This window comes from Scaptodrosophila lebanonensis, unplaced genomic scaffold, assembly GCF_003285725.1.
Source record: "Scaptodrosophila lebanonensis strain 11010-0011.00,11010-0021.00 unplaced genomic scaffold, SlebRS2 tig00000098-arrow-pilon, whole genome shotgun sequence".
Taxonomy (NCBI): Eukaryota; Metazoa; Arthropoda; class Insecta; order Diptera; family Drosophilidae; genus Scaptodrosophila; species Scaptodrosophila lebanonensis.
The window spans coordinates 2,822,326-2,845,638 of record NW_022060568.1 but is presented as its reverse complement, the minus strand read 5'-3'; the positions used below and the strand labels follow the sequence as shown (position 1 = coordinate 2,845,638).

General features: G+C 45.6%; 1 protein-coding gene across 8 annotated transcripts in view; it reads right to left on the bottom strand.

Moving 5' to 3' along the window:
* LOC115627839 overlaps nucleotides 1–22,744 on the bottom strand; it is a 36,078-nt gene extending 13,334 nt beyond the window's left edge. The window contains exons 1-10 of one of the 8 annotated variants that reach the window (XM_030523689.1): nucleotides 22,259–22,744; nucleotides 21,114–21,236; nucleotides 20,549–21,032; nucleotides 14,916–20,275; nucleotides 3,716–3,847; nucleotides 3,361–3,369; nucleotides 1,716–1,790; nucleotides 1,408–1,627; nucleotides 1,018–1,138; nucleotides 412–518 (exon numbers count right to left, since the gene is read on the bottom strand). In XM_030523689.1, the coding sequence (XP_030379549.1) occupies nucleotides 412–518; nucleotides 1,018–1,138; nucleotides 1,408–1,627; nucleotides 1,716–1,790; nucleotides 3,361–3,369; nucleotides 3,716–3,847; nucleotides 14,916–20,275; nucleotides 20,549–21,032; nucleotides 21,114–21,119 (6,514 nt within the window). In that variant the 5' untranslated portion in view covers nucleotides 21,120–21,236; nucleotides 22,259–22,744. Of the gene's footprint in view, nucleotides 1–411; nucleotides 519–1,017; nucleotides 1,139–1,407; nucleotides 1,628–1,715; nucleotides 1,791–3,360; nucleotides 3,370–3,715; nucleotides 3,848–3,997; nucleotides 11,152–11,955; nucleotides 12,000–14,915; nucleotides 20,276–20,548; nucleotides 21,033–21,113; nucleotides 21,237–22,258 lie in introns of those variants that run through there. The other 7 variants (XM_030523691.1, XM_030523690.1, XM_030523692.1 and 4 more) reach the window with 7 other exon arrangements.
* Between the last annotated feature and the right edge of the window lie 569 nt (nucleotides 22,745–23,313).

Below are 23,313 nucleotides of genomic sequence, written 5' to 3'. Positions count from 1 at the left end.
CGACTCTGATGTTGTGCATACATACATACATACATACATACAGACGACATCGCTGTCTTGCAACTTTTTAGAGAGTACAAAGATATGTAGAGAGAGCAGAGCTTATACTTGTAGCATTATGTAGTATATACTTGTACGAGTATGTTCATTATATGTTGTTATTGTTGTTTGTAGTTTGTTTGCTGTTGTTGTTGCTGTTGTTGTTTGAAAATTCAGTGTATGTACAAACATTCATACATGCATACATACAATACTGTTAGTTAGTTAGTTAGTTAGTTATTTAGTTACATCCATACATACATATATCAGTATACATACATCAATTGGAACACAGTATGCCATTCAAATTGAAAAATTATTCAAACTGAAAAAAAAAAACACAACATGTGACGACGTATTTAAAGCTCAAACCTGTTATTGCAATTTTCGCCGACCACTTGCTGGTCCCATCCAGAACGCTCTGTTTCACAGCCTTCATATGGCCGGTGTGGCTCTTTTCCTCGATGCTGAACACGGCTCTAAATATGCGCATATTGTATATATGTATATATATATGGATAGGATATACAGGGTACAGTTTTTCGTTAAATACTCTGCCACAGTTGTAGACAACACATGGATATATTATAATTGTAATTAATATCAACACTCTATTACATAGCAAGAAAAAAAAGACTCACAAAAAAAAAAACATAAGCCTCTACACACTAGACACTATCCATAATACTTGGAGATAGGGCGTCATCTGCATCATCTACGCATATTGTCATCATTGGCTTGCTTTCTTCTCCATGAAATCAAGCGAAAAAAACAATTTGTCCCCATAACATCCCCATCAGGCCCTTCGCCATAGTCAGAACAGAAATCAAAATCAAAATCGAAATCGAAATGAATAAAGGTTAGTGCAGCCTGCTAGCTCAAGGGCAAAGGCTACAGTATAGTATAGAATATAGAGTATAGAGGACACCAGCGCATGCATTCCACACCAGTGGGCGCATCTCTCCATGAAATTGTTACCTGATAAGCTCGAATATTTCCGGTTTTTCGCGTTCCCGCTGCTTCATCCGATCCTTCATGGCCGTGATTATTGAATTGGCCTTGTCCTCGGCCCCATGTTTTGAGCTTTTCTCGGCGGCACCTACAAAAGTAATGAAATAAATGCCAAAGACGTCACACCCACTAATGTGAAGGCATTAAAAATGTATACAAAAAGAACAAAATATCGTGAACTATGTGTAATGGGCAGCACGTTCTGTGAAAGTTGCCGGATGCTCATTATCATTATCATTATCATCATCATTAATCGCTTTTCGTTAGCTCGAGACCCATAATAATGACAAGATGTGTGGAATGTGGAATGGTATGTCAACAAATTTTCACATGTTTTTCTCTTTGGTTTTAACTCACGCTGCAAACAATCTGCATTCAGGAGATCCTTGCACTTCTCGTGACACTTGACGCCACACTCGGTGCAGCGGACTCCCTGCCGGGCAATGCCCCAAAGCAGACCCTCGCACTCATAGCAATACGTGGGCGAGGTCGCTGTCCAGAGCACAAAGTTGTGCGGCGTCGTAGATGAGATGGGATATATCAAGGCCTGTAACGCCTTCTTATACACGTGCATTTTCTGCAACGAATTTATATTTTCACCACATGAAAAACGTGCCAGATAATAATAGAGTCTAATGGGGGGGGGGGGGGGGGAGGATACGCACCAGTTCCTCATCGTTGAGGGTAGCCCGCGGCACAGCCGATGTGAGGCCGGCATTCCGTTTGGTGGCGGCCATCGTCTAGAGTTCAGATCAATGCAGACGATTAGTGAATATAGCGGGGCAGGGGAGGGGTCATTAAACGCAGCGAAACATTGAGAATATAGTGCGCGATTAGCTACATACTTAATAGTTATGTTTAAGTAATCGGCAATACGTATATAGGCGAAGAAGGTGAAGAAGCAACAAGCAATACGAACAATGCAAACGCAAATCAATATTAGCGGATCGGAGTACGAATAGATATAAAGTGCAAGTTTTGTACTTTTTCGTATCGTTTCAAGCTAAACATTACCACTAGAGCTGTGCGCTTTGTCCCTTTCACGCACACTCACGAAACAAATGCACGCATCTTTGGCCTGTCACGCTCAAGCAAGAATTATCTGATGTACATTCTCTATCTACCGATATCACAAAATATGTCTCTTTGCCTTGTTCGGACAAATTCGTGCTATTTATTTTATTTTTTATTTATAGTCTTTCACAATTTGTGGGAAGAATATTTCGTTTCGTAAACACGAGAAGAATTAACAATAATAAATAAATGTCGTAGTTTTTTGAGCTAGTATCTTTGACCTTGGCTTTAACAATTCTGTGATGTGAATGGAAGTATATACTATATGTATCTCTTTCTCAACCGTTAACCGTGCAGTACTGGCAGCTCACGTTGGTCTACCTTTTCTGATCTTTTCTATCACGTTCACGCACGCACTCACGCACAGCTCCAATGTCTACACTAATTTATGGAGTCTGCATTGAAGAATTCAAATTGGCTTGGCCTGTAATTCTATTTTTAAATAATCATGCAAATAGTTCGTACTTCTAATACTAAAAGATAATGATGATGGAAGAATAAATTAAATTAGACTTCAATAACGTTAATGTAGTTTCAAATATATGTATATGTTATTGCGTAGATTCGAGATCGAGTATTTCATAGTACTTGTATATTTCGTTTTACAATTCGAATACAACTCTCCGTGTGAATGTTTCTCAAAAGTGATTCGATCGCGATAGAGAACCGTTTCAAAATTTACAAGCCGTGCTAAATGTTTTCCAGTCTACTGGCAGTCAAGGTGCTAGTAAGTATTGATAAAAACCAACATAAATCAATGAGCATTCAAAGTTTAATCTCAACTGCAACTGAAAGATGCCAACACACAGATAGCAAAAGTTAATTCGTGTGTGTGTGCGTGTGTCTCTAATTGAAATTAAACAGGTGGTGCCATTATCTTTGGAACTGCGATGAGCCTCGAAAGCTCTCTAAACTTCTCTATCCCCACAAACGGGATACTTGTATATACGTACTACTATTTAGGTATAGTATGCGTAATATTTCAGATGCAGACCCATTGCAGTTCCCCAATTCTATTGTATGTTATAATTAATTTCTAGATAACTCTGTATTTGTGGATTTTAAAATGGCTCATTAGCTACATTTGTCAAGAACGTAAAATGTTGTTGTACTGCATTCTAGAAATGTTAGTGTCGTAAATGTTTGCAAATTGCTAGTGTGATTTTTAATAAATTTTAAACTTTAAAAACGGAATACTTTAAAACGATATGAGAGAATTCGACATTCGTTTTATACCTTGAGCACCTGCGATCCATTCATAACGACATTTTCGATGTACGAAAGAAAACGAAATTTTTATCATCGTATATAATAATAGAGAAGGTAGGCGGTAAGGTAAGGTAAGTTAAGGTAAGGTAAGGTAAGGTACGGTTGGGTAGGGTTCATAAGGTATTGTGAGGTTAGGTCATAACATGTGTGTGCACATACATACATATGCGTGTGTGTGTGTGTGTGTGTGTGTGTGTGTGTACTTATGAATGTAAGAACAATTGTTACATAGATATAAGTAGTATTTGTAGGCATCCATAACGAATGCTTCAAAGTAGATTGTTATGTAAACGGGGTCTTTAGGCGAAATTGCGACACTTACCAGTTCAGATACAAGGGGTATGGACTTCCTGCGCGGCCGAATGTCCGGCATGCTGTCAATATTGCTATAGAAAGGATTATCGCCAGGATGGCCATTGGCCCGAATACCAACATCACCAGTGCCGCTGCCATTCTGTAAATGAATTATGGAAAAGGTATTAAGCATATTTTACTTTTAAGAGAGCCCTAGGGTTAAGTTTAGATATATATGTAATAACATAGGCTTATTGTAGTTGTAAATATGAAAAGAAAATAAACCGAGCCTCGTTTGTGGGCCCATTACCTTTTCACGATCTTTGGCTAGCTCTTCCTCTTTTATTTTATCCTGGTTGTTCTTTTCTTCGATTTTGCGCTCCTTGAGCGTCTTCAATAACTTCCACTTACTGCTGCTTAGAGCCGACGAAGCGCCATTTCCGGGGCCAGCCTGGGATCCCTCAACACTAGAGTCGTGACTAATCAGTTTGAATGGACGCGGTGGTGTACCACTTGAGGTGGTTGTAGTTGTTGTTGCAGATGCAGTTGCAGCTGCAGCTGTTGCTTCCACATCAGTCGTTGTTGCTACTATTGGTGTGGTCGTTGAAGTGATTGTCGCATTCGGTTCGGGCCCAGTCTCGCTTGTTAACTGTTCCAAATGGGTGTGCATATCAGACTCAATGAGTGGCTCTGGGGCTTGTTCTAAGGTGGGCGGATTGCTATTAAATTGCTGTGCATGCTGATGGTCCTTGAACGCCTCGTAGTTGGGCAACGTCCTAGGTACGCCACTGGTCGCATCGAACTCGTCGCTCAATTCAGCGGGCGTATCGGGTCCCGAAGTGGCTCCCGACGATGAACCATGATCGTTGGCTCGGTGGGACACATTGTCATCCAAATCCGGCGACTCCTGGCGCTGCTGCAGCTGCAACTTATTGGTACTCGCTCTGCGCTTCTGCCTGTTCTCCTCATCGGAGGAGTACGAGGAACTGGAAGCCATTTGCTGGTCAACGGAACTCACATCATTGGCCGCCTGACGATGCTTGCCTCGCTTCTTCTTAAAGCGTTTCGGCTGCTTCTCTGCCGCCTGTGCCTCCAGACTCTGCAGCTCGTAGAGCATGCGTTGCTCTTCTCTTATGGCCTCGGCATCTTCGTGTGCCTCCATATCAGGACTTTGCATTTGATACTCCCCATTCACATCTTGCCAAGCACTATGCATGTCAGTGACGCGCGCGAATCGCTCACTCACGCTGGCCCTTTGCCCGCCTTGAGCAGCTCGCATCTGTTTCTGAATTTTCACCGACTCGCTGGAGCCCACAGTGATGTCGGGTTCGAGGCGAACCACCTCCTTGAGTTCCTTGAGCACCTCGGACATCATCTCTTTTACGCTTTCGTCCGGTACCAACTCCAGTTCGGCATTGACATCCGGATAATGTGAATAGGCATACCCGTCCGCATCGCCCAATGCCAACTGGCCGATCTGAGAGAAGAGGACTTCGTTGTCGGCACTGTGGGCGCCAACTGAGGCGTCTGTTTGTGCACTGCGCTGCTGTTCCAATTCTTCGAGCTGGCGCAACTCGTAGCAAAAGTATTCATCATCAGTATCAATGCTGTCCTCCGTGCTCTGACGTCGGGATGACGAGAGGGTGCGACCCGAATGTTGGCTGCGATTGTCGTCGTCCTCGCGCGAGCCCCAACCCATGGCGGTTGGAATGTCGAGCGACTGTTGTGTAGACCAGAGACGATGTTGCTGTTGTTGTTGCTGTTGCTGTTGGTGCTGCTGCTGCTGCTGTTGACCATCTGAGAGTTGTGTGGCAACGTCTCCTATCACTGTGTTAGTGACAATTGACATTCCATTCAGCGTTGTAATCACCACTTGTGGGGATGACGATGGCATGCACAATTCAGATTCGCCAACAAGCTGGTCGGTGATGTCAGCATGCTGAGGGTCGCCATAGTCCTCATCGTCCACATAGACAGAGTTGGTTTTTTTCAGGCAATAGGAACTGCTTGGATATGTGTGTGGTGGCCCCATTGTTGATTTGCTTGTTGCTCCAGTGGTTGTTGCCAGCATTGCTGCTGTTGTTGTGATTTGCGGGTCGTTCTCTTCAACTAATATTTCAGGCACAATTTCGGCATTCTTGAAGTTCTTTTGCCTTTGCGATTCAAGTTGATCTAATCCGATTGCCTGCGGGGCGTCTGTTGGAGCTGGGGCTGGGGCTGGTGCTGGTGCTGTTGCTGGGGCAGCTTGCTGCTGGGATTTTTTTAAGTCGCCAACAACAGCAAATAGGTTGCCACCGGCTGCCTCACCATTTTCCTGCATCATTCCCATATCCAGCGGACTATCCCGCTCATAATCATCGCCATCGCATTCATCCGTTGCAAACTCACCCTCGCCATAGCCATCGGCCATGGCATCGGCGTCAGCGTCAGCATCAGCATCGGGTTCAGCATCTTCTGTACCCATGTCGTCGCCTTCGTCCTCATCATAGGCTGAGTGACGCATGTGGCGCTCTTGAAGCCGTTGCTGGCGGCATACTTCGAATTCACTAGCGGCCGAATCGTCATTATCCGATGATGTAAAACTTGGCAAGTCTCCTTCGGGATCTGAGATGCTGGAGCCCGGGCGCAGGCCAAAGCTGTGCCGTTTATACGTCTTTGCCTTTTGCATTAAATTGTTCATTTTGGCCGAAAAAGAGCGTTTCTTGTGCGGGCGTGATGGATCGGACGCACTGCGTCCCGAATGTGTGGCTCGTTGCATGATGCGCATGGGCAGTTTTTGAAAACGCTTCGACAAATCGAAATGACTCAAGCTACCGGCATGCGGACGCCTGGACGTTGTTACTAACGGATACGAGCCTGCCTGGCCACGCACTTGCATCTGGGAGCCCTGACCTTGCCCGTCACCGGCAGGTAGAGATTGTGAGCGACTATACCGCGTGGATCGCTTTAGCTTAAAGTTATCCGGCAGCAAGTTGCTCAGCTTGTTCCATACCTTTGGTGGCTTGGTGGCCAGTTGATGGTGCTCGAAACCTTTCGAAGACTTGCCCGATCTGCCGCTGGCGCCAAAGTGAGTTTGCTGCTGTTGCAGTTGTTGCTGCTGTAGTTGCAAGTGTTGTTGCTGCATCTGCAATTGCTGCTGCATTTGCGTATGCGACTGACTGGCTTCGGCCATCTGCGCTTGACTCATGGGCATTCGTTGAGCCTCTGCATGATACATTTGTGGCTGATGGTGAGCACTGGGCATTCGGTATTGCAGATGCTTCTGTTGTCGTACATTCTGGTCGTATTCCTCAAAGCCGAGATAGTCCAAATTGTTGCTGCTGTTGTAGTCGGCAATGCCATTCGATGAGGGGTAGTAGACCAATCGGTCTGTCAAGTATGGCTTGCGAGTCTTGTCCTGCATTTCTACGCGATCAATGTCCGTCTCTTCGTATGCGGATCGCGAACTGCCGGCCCGTCTATCAGCAGGCAAGCTGGCAGCAGCTGCCAGCGCCTTTTGATAGCCCAACTTTTCCACCTTACTGGACACGTTTGATGCTGTGGACGAGCTCTCCGATTGATTTTTTAACAGATCCGGCATCCGACTGACTGAGCTTTCTTTGGCGATAGTGTCGGCATGTTTCTGATATTGCTGTTGCAGCTTTTGCAGGCGCTGCGCATGCGTTTGTGCTTGCTCCTGTTGCAGGTTTTGTTGGTCCCATTTCAACATATCGTCTACAGTACAAATTTGCTGCTCGCCTTCATTAGCATTTGCGACATCGCTGGTGAGCACTTTAAATATGGACTTGTTCTCATAGGCCGAACAAATTGGCATGTTTTTGGATAGTTCATGTATGTAGTTGAGGTTCTCCTCGGAGAATATATAACTGCCGCTTGGCTGCTGTTGCTGCTGATGCAGTCCATTGGAAAGCGGCTCTGTTGGAGCTACAGCATTGCTAGGTAGCACATTACTGCCCATTAGTTCCTCGGGCAGGAGCTTGTGCGTTGAGCCGGCTTCTGTACAAGGTGGCAGCCCTGCCATGAGCTGCAACATTTCCATATTAATGTCCTTGTATTTGCTAAAGAAGGGATTGCCATTGTGCGTTTGTACCGGAGAGTTAGGCGACCAACCACTCATGGATGACAGACCAGAGTCGGACTTTGCCTGCCGGGGCGAGGCATGTGGCTGCTGTTGTGGCGCCTGCAGTTGCATTTCGCCACTGAAGGGATTCACCGAGAGTCCTCCTCCCAATCCAGCAACCCCGACCTCCATGAGATCCTCAAATACATCATCATTGGGCGCGGGTGGTGGCGGACTAGAGCCACCGGGCCCCAACAATATATCATCGAGATCTGCAGCCACTTTGTGCTTTTCTGGATTTTGCAGGTGCAACAAAAACAACATGCTGTTGTGACGCTCTAAGCTTTTCTTTAAGGACCTTATGTACTCGTCTTGATTGTAAATATTTGTTGTAGAGCGTGAAACTGCATCCAAATTGTTGTGCATCTTGTTAATGGAGCTTTGGCTGTTGCCCAAAACACGGTTATATTCCGAATCTATATCTAAAAAACTATCTACACCCTGACCCTGATTGCTGGTGATCTGTTCGATCTTTTTCTTTCGATTCATTTCAATTTCCTGCGTTTCGAGCAATTTTAATTGTTCATCCAGGTCGGAGTTGTTGCGCAACAAATGTGCGCTATAATCGTTGCTAGTGGGCGTAAATTTCTTGGTGGAGGTACTTGACAGGGCTCCTTTGCGGCTGACACTGGAGTCGAGGCTCAAAGAACCACCGATTTGTGCTGCCCTGTCAGCCATGTGATCTGTGCTAGAGGCAGTCAAGTCCAAACTGCTGTGTGTGTAGGGTTTCGTTTTCTTATACTCATCGAATGAGTTTCCAACCAACTTTTTCAGCGTGTCAATATTTTTGTCGAACTTTTTCATAACCAGGTCAAATTTCTCATCGATCTCCATGACTCTCAGTCGCCGCAGTTCCTCGGCCATGGTAACCGGATTGAGGAGCAAAAGTGTCAGATTTTTATCAACCTGGTTTAGTTTTTCAAAAAAATTCTGCTCTGCCCGAATAGTTTGGCGCAATTTGAGAATTTGGGGGGCCGTCAATGATTGTAGATCGCTTATTTTGTTGATTTCTCTCAACATGACATTCGTCATGCTATCCAGAATTGCGTTACTTTCGTCATAAAGACTACCACTGTCATCGGACGAAGAGGACGCCGTAGAACGTCTGTTATCCCGGTCGCTGTGCAAGCCAGTACGAACAGTAACGGTGGCTCCAACGCCCTCCCCAGTATCCTGGGTTGATGGTATGCCCCCACTCGCTCCACTTGTGTTGGCCGATGTGGCAGCTTGTGATAAAATACTCTTGAGATTGTTAATCATGTCCATCTCATTTTTATGATGCTTCTTCTTCCGATGTTTTCTCGATTCCTTTGTCTTCGATTGACTATCTACGACTGGAACATCACCAGCAGAGCTTGTCGTTGTCAGGATTGTTGTCGATGTAGCGACTACTGTGGTAGGTAATAGCGTTTTGGACGCGTCAGGCACGTGTTCGGCCTCCTCCTCATTGCCCTCGTGTATCATCATTAGAGAGGAGGCTGAACGACCACCTAGTGGTATGATATGTTCATGTGTTGCTTCAGATTGCTGAAGTAAACGCTCCATGTTTGATATTTCAGATGTCAGATTATTCTCTCGATATGCTTCGTTTAGGTTCTTATAGAAGTTCTCGTTCATTTCACTATCTGGAAGCGTTTCAGCTCTCAAAATCGTTCCGCCTGTATCTTCGATGGGAACCACTTGATTCCCCCCTTCGCCCGTTTTAGAGGCGGCTAGCCGAAAAAACTTAACCTCCTCGATAAGCTCATCAAGTTCGCTAGGTATATTCAAGGCATTTCCTTCGCCTGTACTATCCTCATGCAGTTGGCTGTGTGAACGCACTCGACCTCGTCCAGCCTCCTGCATCATGAGCTGTGGCAAATTGCGCAAACTTCCGGACGCCACTTCCTCCAAGACTCTGCGTCCATTCAGAAACTCCTGTAACAATTCGGCCCTGGCATTGTTCGCGAGTATTTGCTGCTGCTCATATAATATCAAATCCGAGTCCGAATAGAGCTTCTGACGCGCTGCATCTTTGCCATATTTAAGGCGTAGTGCAGCCTGCAGAGCGCCACGCTGGCTGCCACTTTCTGGCGGCCAGGCATGCTCGGTGACTTGCTCTGCTGCCGCCTCATTATCCGCTCCATTGTCGTAGTGCAGGAACAGCTCATCGCTCTCGTTACCAAGCACGTAGGCATTCATGAACAAATCCGACTCATCTCCAACAAAACCCTGCTCTGACATGGCCTGTAGGGCATCTAGCTCGCTGAGGTGCTTTTCAGTGTCCTTACCACACTTAAGCTCATTGAGCATGCTACGAAATTCAGCCTTACCCACTGCCCCTGCATCCACAGCTGCCGCATGCTGTTGTTCCAAGGCAGCACCTTCAATATCAATGTCCGAGAGTAGCAGCTGCTCATCTTCTAGAAATGTGCCGAATGGGGACTGTTCCACTTCCTCCTGCTGCTGCTTGGCAGCAGCTATCAGACCCATCAGATTGCTTACCACCGACTGCTGCTCCACAGATATATTCTCGAGCTTCTCCAATCGTGTCCAAATCTTGCCATACTCACCGGACAGCAGGTCGAGTGCTCGCCAGGCAAACTTCAGCTCTGTCTCCAACAGACTTATACGCGTGGCTATCTTGTCCATATAATCTGATATAATATAATCGGAATGCTGTTGTGAATTATACATTTGGCACAACTGCTGTTCACTTCGAATCGACACCATGCTGCCATTCATGTTCATGTTCATGTTGCTACCATTAAGCTGCTGGCCCTGGGACCCGGACAATATGTCGCTGCTGCTGACTAAACTGAGTTGAGATTTATGCTGTGCCGGCTGCTGTTGCTGATTAGAGATGAGATGATGCATATACGAGTGCTGACGTTGTTGCGGTTTCTGTTGCTGTTGCTGGTGCTGCTGTTGCTGGTGCTGCTGCTGATGTTGTTGCTGCTGCTGTTGTTGCTGCTGCTGCTTGAGTTGCTGCTTTATTTTAAACTGACTTTGCAAAGCGCTGGCAGCTGCACTGTAGGGTGGATCAACGGCATTTGTTGCGCTACTACCGACCCCAGAAAATTTTGGAGAACCCGAGGAGACTGAAAATTGCTGTTGCTGTTGTTGTTTCTGCTGCTGCTGCTGTTGTTGTTGCTGCTGCAGCTGGGACTGCGACTGCTGCGTTTGATACTGCTGATAGTGATGATCTGGGATCCCGACTAGGGCGTCGGCAAATGGCCCCGACGGCTTTGCAGCACTTGTGGTGTCGTAGTTTGCCTTAAACATGGGCATTGGCGTTGGTGTTGGCGATGACATGTTGTCGTCCGCGTTCGTTGTTTTTACTGTTTGCTCGCAGTCAACCTAAGCTAAATGCCATGCATATTTAAATATAAGTTGTGGGGTTACACACACATACAGACACACATACGGCGAGAGAGCGACACAAACTTGCAGGTCTCGCGTTTGCATGTATGCGTGTGCAACAAACCGAAAATGCAACAGCGAATGGCAAAAGTTTTGAGTATACCAACGTATATGGAAGGAACTACTCGTACAAGTCGTCCCTACACACAATATGTGCGTAAATATGCGTAGCCCTACATATACACAAAATTGTACTTATGAGTATGTACATGGAATCTAATCTTAACTCGAGCTAAGCGTGTGTACACACGTGTATGCACTTAAAGTACATATGTATATACATATATTTAGTAGCATGTACACATTTGTATATGTACTTATGCGAGTATAGTCAGTCAGTCAGTCAGTCGGTCGGACACTTCCAAGTAGCCGTCTGTCATTTTAACTGTGGAGCAAGGCACTTGAAACCATGTCAAATAAACCGTAGCGTTGAATGCATTTCTTTTTTTTAACAATCCGCCCTTCTCGGTTACTCCCCCATAATCCTCGTCCCTCATTTGGTTCCCTTGTTCGTTGGTCGTTAGCGTGCCAAAGCATGTGGCACAATTCCTCTTTTGTACAAAATTGTGTATACGCATTCCGTTCCATTTCGAGTATTCAATTTTTTCTTTTGCTCCATTACTGCTGCACTTTATTCGCTTAATTTTAATGCTACTGTTGAGGGACAAAAATGTTGTTGCTTTTAAAACACTTTGCACAAATTTGTGTAATTTTCTTGAGCAGTTTTGTTTAAAATAACTACACACAAATTTTCTTTTGGGGGCAATCTATGAAAGTGCGTTCGCTTTCTCGGTGTGGATTGAAAAACGCTGAAAAGTATACTACAACTTGGTAAACTGTTCTATGTTGTGCTCGACTGCCTGCCTGCCTGCTTGCCTGACTGTCTGCCAGCCTTCGTGTATGTTTCGATGCTTGTGTGCGCTCTTGGAAATACATATATATATATACATATATATAAATATATATATATACATACATATATATGTGTGTGTGTGTGTGTGCGTGTTGTGAGATACCCTCAGAACTTTTACTTTGAAGCGCGACATGGACTATGAAAAGCTTCTGTATACCGACGAATAAACTCATGTCTAATGCCAAAGAGCCAGAGAAAAAGAGAGCTTAATTGTTGCGCGGAGAAACATACACACAAGCACTCACGCATATGCACACATACACACACACACACACACACTCACGCACAGGCACTCATTATGTGAGTGCTTGTGTGCGGTGAATAGTATTTTTAAAAGCCACCGAGCCATTTACTGTGTTTTGTCAGTCAGTGATTTGTTTAAGCCAGAAAGGAACAGGTCAGCGCAGCGTTGCCACACCGAGTGCGACACTGAGGGCCGTGACGCGCAGTTGGCCATACAGTTGAGTGACACTTAAGGAACTGCGCATGCGCCGGTTCAATTAGCTTGCTTGTTTTGACTGCTGTTTACTCAGTCGAAAAGCTTTTTCATGGGCTTCCCGGAGAGCGCCTGCCTATCTTACGACTTTATGATGCGAGAGAGAGAAATAGAGAGAGAGAGAGAGCGCGCAAGAATTGCGGGCATAAAATGCCTTCAACATTTAAGTTTCTGTTTATTCCTTTTTAGGAGTCCTCAACAACAAAACTACCGCCATCAGCAGGCGGCTTTTTCTGCGGAACTTACACTGCATCTGAATATACTAGGAATTTTGCAAGAATCCGCAAACTTAACTGAATTGCTGCAAGTGAGTCATTTGGCTTGAAAATCAAAGAACAAACATGCTTCACAAATGTACGACAAGTATTCCCAACTATTTTAATTGCCGCACACATGATGATCGCGGAGGCTGCTAAATCAATTGACGATTCAAAATTCAGATCCTGCAGTCCATTTAAATTGAAGCTCACTGCCCTACGCGTACAAATGTCACTTATATATTTAAATAAATACGTTCCCATTTGCTATCCTCATATGCATATGTAGATACATAAATTTATTTACCCTTACTGCCGTCAAAAGAAGACCTTGTTCTAATGAAAAGGATCACACTACTTGTATAGGCTCACACAGGTCATCGGACTTACACAGGTAACAACACTTTCCCGCTGGTGTTTGAGAAGTGTGCTAAGCTTGCGGGTACGCTCTGCTGTTGACGGGGCCAACGAAGGCCTACTCGAACGTTCAATGTCGATGGCATCGCGTAAATCGGCCACGGCCCGCTGCAGCCGCCGATCGCCAAACAGCCCATAAATGAAATTCATTGTGCCACAAAAAAGCGTTTCGCACGTTGGGAACGGCGCGTACAACTGCGACCACCAATTGCCGGAGACATATTCAATCCGCCAACTTTTTATGCGGGGAGCAGCCACGCACATCTATGCTCACCCACATCTACACCCACACCCACACCCGCACCTGCACATACCCACACACTCACACGCGCACAACTAACTCCCAATCGCTAAAACAGCGTATGTAAATGTGTGAGCTTATCACTTTTATGCGTACTCCCTACACAATAGAACTCTCCGAGCCATCGAGTATACTAATATTTGATAATACTAATTATGCAATGTATATAACATACTTGTATTTATCAAGTTGCTGGCAGCCGACAAATTAATGTATTACTATATATTCAATGGGCTTTATCAAGGAGAACTGTTTGTTTCATTTTTGTGATCTTCGGAAAATAGCCAAAGTTAATTGCAATACCAAGGCTACGTGTAGATCAGGGTATTTAATGGTCGTGCACTCCCTCTTTATATTTTGAATGTATGTGTTAGTTTTTTACATGCCAGCTATGTATGTAAAGTAGTATTTGTTTATTGCCCTTTGTGCGCACTCAAACTAACAAACCGAAACCGATTGACGGCCTGCTGAGTCTTGAGTTATCTTCGCTGCGGGTGCATAATGAAATTAGCCCGTTAAAGTATATGTAAGTGGAAATAAATGTACTACAGTACTATATACTACAAGTATATGAAATGTCAATGAGGAAAAACACATACATATATACATGTATAGTATGGGCAGCTCCCTCATTTCGAGCCTCGAGAAATTCGTATTCATATTGATCAACAACTTCGAGGTAGAACGTTAAACTTTGGCATCTTGTTGGGAAATTAAATATCGATATAGAAAGCAAGTTAATTCATAAATAAAATAATGGGCAATTCGTCCCAGGAAAGTACTAACATATCAGGCTAAGTTCACTCTTAAACTACGGAAATAACACTATACTAAAGCCGATTTGAAAAACGATATACCGATCCGCTTTCAACATGACTTTATAGAGAGTCTGTGGAAGCTCTGCTTACATTTGAAGTTAGAGATTAAAATAGGAGGGAATGATAAAGAATGCTTAATAATTCGGGTTCACACCTGACGAATCAATAGTTGAATATATTTGATTCATTACCTATAACAATTAATTCAAGATGGGCCTTTCAACAGATCAGAAACTAAACGATTCCATTGGCCTAACGGAAAATATTGAGGACTGCGAATTTTTTAGTGTTCACATCTTAAGAATGGAATGGACCCAGTCGGAGAATTTTTTGATCATAATCACTGGAAATGGGTTTACTGTGATGGACTCTTACTATTAAATTATTTCATATTGTAATATATATAGTCTAGTGGGCTGTAAATAAAGTATCATTGATAGGCACTTATGTATATATAATATATAAAGTCTACATTGTAAAGATATTAATGATTCGGGTACTTACGTTAAGCTGCATGATGATTTTGTTATAGGCCCAATGCCATCGTTGCTTGGCAGTAATTTCTGGCTTTCGAATCATTTGCATGTGACCACTGACGACCTCCTCAGTCTCACCTCGCATCAGTACCTTCTTCTTTTGGGACTTGCGAGTGGTGGGCATTAGTTCGGTCAACTGATCGTCTTCGTCGTCCTCATTGAGCACCAGATCGGGCGACTGGGGTGCACCGTGATCAGAATCCTCGGGTCCAAGGATGGCCTCCTCCTCTTCCATAATAATACTATCTTGTTTTTTGATCTGCTGATGACCTGTCGTTTGCTGCAACGTTGTGCGTGACACCACCGCCAGTTGGTCAACAGCTGCTGCTTTGTTTGTGGTCGCGGGCGTTCCATCCTTTGGCTGAGTCTGGGGCTTGCGCCCGCCGACGATACCAACACTACCGCTTGAGCTTTCATCTAGATAATTGCCACTGTCTTCTTCACTCGGATAATTTTCGTCCAAGTAATCGTCATCCTGTGCTTCATCAATAAAGTCTAATGAGGATTGCTTTTGGGACAACATCATCTTGTGTTGTTGCTGTCGTTGCTGCTGCTGTTGTTGCTGTTGCTGTTGTTGCTCAAGGTATTTGTACTCATCCTCCTCATTAAAGTAATCCTCTCGATAATCATAACCACTACTGCCGTGTTCATAATAACCGTTCGCAGCGACCGCCCGACTTGACGGTGTCGTCTGCTGCTGATCCATGTAGTAATCGTCCTGCTCACTATCGATGCAATAATTCGGATTGTGGCCAACAAGCTTATCGGCGATGAACTCGTCTAAGACATCGGTTTCATCATCGAAAATCTCGGTCGGCTGCTGTTTGATCAATAGGCCCGATTTACCATTGATGGTGGGCAGTTTTTTGCCGGTGGATCCTGCCGGCGGCACCGTCGGCAACAGTTTCGGCTGCTGGGCTGACATCATTGCCAGCTCTTGCTGGCTCTGATTACCATTAGAATAGTAATTGGTGTATGCTTTGTTGTCGTTGCTATTGACGAGTGTCACGGGCGATGGCGACATTATCATTGGCGATGACGTATTGTAGGCAAGCATATGAACATTGCTATTCTCGTAATCATCGCCAGTGTTCGAGTATTGGCTTGACAGAGAATCCTGGTTCATAAGCAGCTGGTTGTAATCGTTGTTCATGATTACATCGTAGCCGGCCGTAGTGACGACTGCCGTCGTTGGCACATTGTTCTCGCCCAAGCTCTGTTTCTGACTGGCACCGGCACCGGACGAGATGCTCGTTATCGACGTTACCATTGCATTAGGTGTGGACATGGCGGACATAGTGTGGTCGTGTCCCATTGTGCTCGCTGCTATTGGTGCTGTAGCTGGCGCTGATGACGCTGCTGGCGTTTTCTGTGCCACGACTGACGCTACGGACGAGGCGCCCTGGTTTACCACCTGAGTGGCGGACTGAACCGCTGCCGCGGCCTTACCCAGAATTGAGCCAAACATGCCACCAGTGCCAGCGCTACCTGCTGATGCATTCTTCTTGGTCGTTGACGCTGCTGCATTTGTTAACGATGACAGCGACAAGAGCGAGCTTCCGGCAGCCGCTTTTTTGGCTGTGCTGGTCGATGTAACAGCTGGCGCTTGACCTAGACCTAGACCGGTAGCTTGCAGGGCGTCAGCGCCGACGCCAACGCCCACGCCCATGCCCATGCCCGTGCCACCGAGGCCCAGTGTCATATCACCAACTGTTGTTGTCGTTACAATTTGCTCGTTCGGCATGCTCTTGAATGGATCATCGTAGCTGTAACTAATGTCGCCGTTATCGTTGTCCTCACCTGATGTATGGTACGACGTGGGATATTCACTGTAGCCATACTCATCGTCATAGCCGCCGATTCTCGAATTGTCGACACTCATCACATCGTCCGAGTAGAGCAACTCGTCATAGCTATTGATGTAATCGGTCTGCTGAAGCTTGGGACCGGCCCCGGCCCCGGCGCTTGTTCCATTGCTATAAATGGCCGATGACATTCCTAGGTACTCGTTTGTAGGCGTTGGTGTGGCTGTGGTATTTGTGGATAGATGATCATAACCATAGCCGTAGCCATAAGCGCTTGTTGTTGTTGTTGCCGCCGCTGTAGTTGTGAGCATAGATGCGCTTTCAAACATTTTATCTGTGGTTGTGGTTGTTGTTGTTAGAGCGGCTGCTGGCGTCGTCACCTCTGGCTGGGTCTGCTTATTCGATAGCAGCCCACCAACACTCGGCACTAGTTTTGACGCCAAGCCGAAACCGAAACCACCGCCCTTCTTGTTGGCAGCAGGCTGTTGTGCCGTTGAGCTGACACCACTGAGCACACCATCCAGCCCGCCCTTGAGGCCCTTAGACAGTCCACCCAGCACACTGGTGGCCGCCGATGCTACCACCTTGGCTTTCTGTGGTGTCGTTGGAGGTACTTCCTTGGCGCTGCTCTTCGGTGCTGGCTTGTAGTAGCCCCCTTGGACAGAAGTCTTGTTCAAGTCACTACTCATTTCGCTCGTTTCAGTAGCAAATGCACTGGAAGTGGTCTTCGAGATGCTGAATTGAGTTGACACAGCAGGCATGTCGCCTGCATCATAAATTGGTTCTGTCGAATATGTCGGAACAGCAGAAATACTGATACTAGTATTCAGACCCATGTCATTATAGATATCGCTAGTTGTTGCTTTTGGCGCGGCTGTAGGTACAGTTTCACTCTCGATATGTGCCATTGTGGCGGTCAGTGCGCTCAAATCGACATTAAAGCTATCGTAGAAACTGTCATCGAATGCCGTTGATGCCATGGGCTCTTCAAGGGTCGAGCTTGGTCCAACGACTGTTGTTGGTGTTGATATTGCTTCGGACGTTGCTGTTGTTGTCGACACTGCTGTCACGGCAGGGAATGCCATTTCTGCAGCAGTCGTGAATATCGGCTGCATATAATCGAGATCAGTTGAGCCCATAATTGAAACTGAGCTAGAAACTGGGGTCATCGGAGACCACACAGTGCTAGTAGTTTCAAATGTATAGCTTGGCAGATTGAAGTCATCATAGGTATCGAATTTGGTTGTCAGGTAGGATGGTATGGTGCTCTTTGTAATCGTGCTCGTTTCTTGGGTGCTACTGATGGCTGCTGTAACAGTGCTCGGTTCTGCGCTGATATCTGCCGAGCAGATGCCTGGTATTGGCGGTAGTTCCGGTAGTTCGAATTTTTTCATGTAATCAACGTACGAAAGCGTTGGAGTGCCAGCTGCTGAGGCGGCACTGCTGGCTACATCTACAGCTGTGGTTGTGCTTGTTGCAACTAACGGAGCTGAGCTCGTGCTCAGGACTGATGTAGAAGTGGGATGAGCCGTCAAAGGACTAGCTGCAGTAACAGTTGTTGTGAACACATTGCGAGAGTTGTTCCAACTCGTAGTTGTGACTTCGCCGGGAGAAAAACTTATTGGCGCTGCTGCTGCTGTTGTTGTTGTCGGCGTCATTGTCGTCGTCGTTATAGCTGGCATTGTATCTTTGGTCAGCAGATACGATAGCGCAGAGGAGGATTCGCTCGAGAGCTTCGGCAGGGACGTTTCGGCCTTTGTCGTCGTTGGGCTAATCGCCGTCGTAAGTGTCGTCGTAGAAGCGCCAATCGACAGCGCGGATTCGTGGGCATTGATGGAACTAGACGACCAAGTGGTTATGGGGTATGGAGTCATGGAGTCCAATGATGGCAGGGAGAATTTTAATGAATCCAATGATACATCCGTGGTGGTGCACGCATATGGAGCTTGTGTGGTTGTGGTGGTAATGCTTTCTTCCTTTATATCTGAGGAAAAACTATGGCTATCTAATGTATAAGGCTTCAAATATTCAGATATGTCGAATGAGGATGTTTCCTTGGTCATAGCGCTTGTCGTTTGGTAGTCTGGCATTGGCAACGCTGGTTGAGATGGCAATGACTCGATCGAGATCGCTTCAGCTTTTGAAGCTTTTGTGGGAGACGCGATCTTGGATGGTAAATTCTGCTGATTCATGATGCTATATGGAAGTTCTTTTGTATCAGGTGGAAGTGATGCAGAAGGCGAAGATGTTGACCAGATGGCGGATTGCGCGACTGAAGCGGCTACCGTTGCATCAACGATTTGATTTTGATTCAATTGGTTATTGTTGTCAAGCCCATTCTTGTAGATATGGCTATGGCTATGGTCCAGACTATATAGACTATTGGCACTATCAGGCAATGTCGTAGCAGTTATGCTAGTGGTTTTTGTGATGCTGGTGATGTTGGTGGTGCCAACGGATGGAATGGATGACACCACCGTCGTTACCGTTAAACTAGCAGCTGTATCAGTTGTTGTTATTATTGTTGTTGTCGCAGCTACTCTACTGGATGTATGTACTAAATAGGTCGCAGGGTCTGGTGATGAATGAGGTGTTATTTCTAATTCTGATATTGATTCTGTTGTGGTGGTTGATGGTGGTTGTGCCAACGGTACGGGCCTAGTCACATTCATATCGGAACTCATTGAGGTCAAATTTGAATAGGTTTTGGTTTGATTTTGATGCTGATTCTGATACTGATTCTGCTGATGCGTGGGCAACTTGGGTAACTGTTTGGAGCGCACGCTCTTATCGAGTTGCGACATGCTCGAGGCGGTGGAGAGCGTTGGTGATGAGATAGCGGCTGTGGCTACCCCCGTTTGTTGCAACGGTGCTTTGTACTGTGGGGTCGGTAGACGTTTTGGCAATTTTCTAGCAGTGGTCGTCGCTGGGACCGCAGTGGCGGCTATCGCCGTGATTCCAGTATGCGGCAGTTCGGACCACTTGTCTGAAGCTATTGCAGTAGTATTGGTGTAGCCACTACGCATCTCGCAGCCGAAAGAGGAGGAGGTTATGTTCGTAATGTTCGTTCCAACAACAGATGCAATAGATGCAACAGATGCATTGGCACTCGGCACTGCCGACACTGATACTGGAGCGTTGCTCTCGGTTTTCTTGGAACGTTGCACCGGCACCCTTGTTTCTCCAGATGCTATCACAGATGCCGTTGTCATTGCCATCATTAATGAGATCTTACGCTGTTGCTGCAATTTGTGCTGCGCATTGGCCATCGGCGGTGTGTCACTGTATGTCGACAGATTGTCGGCATTGTAGCCGTAGTCTACATAGTCGCTGTAGTCGAGCGGCAGCATCGAGGTGTAGGGCCGCGACATTTGGCAATAGACATCGTAATTGCTGCTGGTCCCTGTCTCTGCACCCGTCATACTCAAGCTGCTGCGCAGAAACTCACCGTCCTGGCGGGCATCATGTCCAGCGTATACATCGCCAAACGCCGAGTGGGATGTATGGATGTTTGTGTTGGCATCTTCAAATAGCTGACGTTGTAGTGAGGAACGTGGTCGCGCGTGTGGCAGCATCCGCAGTGGCACCGCCGGAAGACATTTACCGCCGCCTACAATCTCATCTGCGCCACCAGCAGCCGTTGCATAACCAGCATGTCCATTCAGATTATTGTAGGCGTGAACATTCTGGTACGCAACCGCTTGTGGCAGCATGCGACACCTTGAATTATCTATGGGTGGTGCGGCAGGCAAACAGGCGCCAATGCGTTGGCCTCTTCTTGCGTTTGCGTACGTACCCTCCGGGTCACGACTCTCCATCATCGTCATGCCTCCTCCGCCATTCTGTTTCATCGGCAGCGTTGGCAGCATCTTCGCCGAGCTGGACGTGGACATGTAGCCGGGTAATGTGGCGCTATTATTTTTACTATTGATTGCCATCTCATTCTCATCCCAGTAGTCGCCTGCCATGCTCCCATAATCGTCCACATAGTCACGCTCATAGCTTTGATTGTAGGCTCCATCTATCGCCGGCACTTGTGCTCCATTATTCCAGTCGCTCTCCTCACCGCCGTACTGGCCCAGCCCCAGTCCCAGTCCCTGTTCCGGCATCGGCAACTCTGTGACTGTGGTACCGTACTCGTCGTAGGCGTACACATCCATTTGTGCGTCGTATGTATTACTACTACTGATCCTATAAGTCGTGCTGTTATTAATTGGTCGGCTGTCACTGGATAAGGCATCGTTTTTATTATTATAGATATAGTCGTCCCGCGCATAATACTGCAATAGAGAAACGACTATAAATATACTTCAGTTTTGGGATACGTGTCGGATATCCAGACAGCCTGACTCCCAACTCACCGTCATATTTCAATCTGTACCTTTAGCCCTTGGCTATTGTGTTGTTGTAATGCAAGCGTTTCGAAATGAAGCGTTCAATTTGCATCTTAAAGCGCTCTGGACATCAGAAAACTGCTAAAATACCTGTCGACGAAACGAAACACCACACTCTATATAAAAAATGTACATATGTATGTACATATGTACATATATACTTCCTAAATAGCATGGGACAAAATTTGAATGCATTTGTTGCCCTGTGGCTGCCTGGTTAGCTGTTCTGGTTACGTTCTAGGTTTTGCGGTCGTATTGCTCGTATACGTGTTTTTGTTGTGCTGCGTCCGGCCTGGTAGTGACAGTGCGACCATATAAACCATGTCAACTACACCAACACACACAAACACACATATCGCGAACACATGCATGTACAAAAAAAAAACATGCGGGAGAGTGAGCGCATTTTATTTCATGAGTTTGCGTCTGTGTCTGTGTGTATGTGAGTGCATGAAGAAGACACAATATCTAGAGAAGACCTTGGCCCAATATATTGTTGTTGTCGTTGTTTTTGGTGGTATGCCTCCCAAGTTTGTTCAGTAACAGTAACGCACACAGTGTCCAGCCAAATTAATTGAATGGTCGAAAGAAAAGAGGAAAAAGTGCAATACTCTTTCGCCTCCTTAACCCCTCCTTTGCCATAGAATCTCGAATGCCCAAAACAGACGCTTTCGCCTTCGAAAGTTTCAATGCCCATACACCCACCCACCCGCACACACACACACACACACAAACCTACAGCTACGTGTGTATGCTGGTATGCATGAGGGGCAAGGAGACACGCGTAGGTTTTTTTGAATTTTTGCTGCGATTTAACGAGCAGCATATGCTCCAAGCGTGCATCAAATGCTCAAATCAATAAAGCATACTGGTAAGCCTTTAAGTTAAAAGGACACAGAGGCTGAAGGAATCAATTGTTTAGAGATTTTGTAGTTTCAGTCCAAACTAAACAAACTCGCACCCAAACACAACCACAGGGTCATCGCAGAAAATATCTCATACATACATATGTATGTATTTACGTCAGTCATTAGAGAGTCATTAGAGTTGTAAAATAAACTCCTTTGCACATACATACGTGTATATACATACATAGATGCACACATACATACACATAGAGTGGGTTTCTGTGACGTTCAGTTCGTTCATTTTTCTTTGCGATTTGCTATGCTATTTTTGTTCAACTAATCCGTGGCACTGGCTTTCGTTTCGAACAGGCGCTCCACTGCTGTTTCCGATTGATTTGGCAAGGTTGCTGCTGCTTCTGGTTCTGCTGCTGCTGTGACTACTGCTTATGCTGCGGTTTTGGATGGCTTTATAATATTTCGATTCGTTTCGTTTTCTGTTTCCCGTTGCCGCGATTCTTAACTTTTTTTGGGAACGGCGCGTCTGCAGACGATGCCGAACACGACGAAAAGGTCACAGGATCAGCGGTTTATGCATTTTATGTGATTTAAAAAACGAAAGTTTATACGCGTTAAGCTTGGCATTGTCCAGAGCGAACGAAAAAAGGTTATTTTGTATTGTATAATTCTTTGTGTGTAGAAGTACGCGTGAGTACGGCGCCATCGAGCATGCGCAGGAGATGTCCCATACCATATGCAACGCGTGACGTGAAGCTGACATTTGTTCCAGGGTTGCCAGACCGCCTTGCCACAGATAGGACATTTAGTTGAGAGGCGTTGGCTATAACGGTTAACGGTTTGTGGCTAATGACAGTTACGAAGAGCCGAACCCGGCGCAATCATTATAACAGCTTGGAGCCGCCATTCGAGCAAATAGTAATAAAGGTTCTTCACAAAAATTATAGAACTACCTTTAAAATCGAATTAGAAAATGTATATACATAATATGTACACATCTATGCCAAATAATTTTAAAGTATAACGCGGGCGACCCTCTATCCCGATCTCCTTGCTGAGAGATGAAATAATAATAACAACCACAATGGTGCGATATAAGTTTTTGTTCACCTTTAAAAACTTTATATGTATTTAAAACTGATTTATCATTCTCATTAAATTACAAATAGATTGATAATCTCTTAGAGATACAAATATAAACGATTAGATAATTAAGTCTATCAAATGTGTATGATTACTTAGGGTTGGTTGGTTTTATTTTGCTTTAATAATAGAGTTCTCTTTCCGGGTCTATCATTTTGATC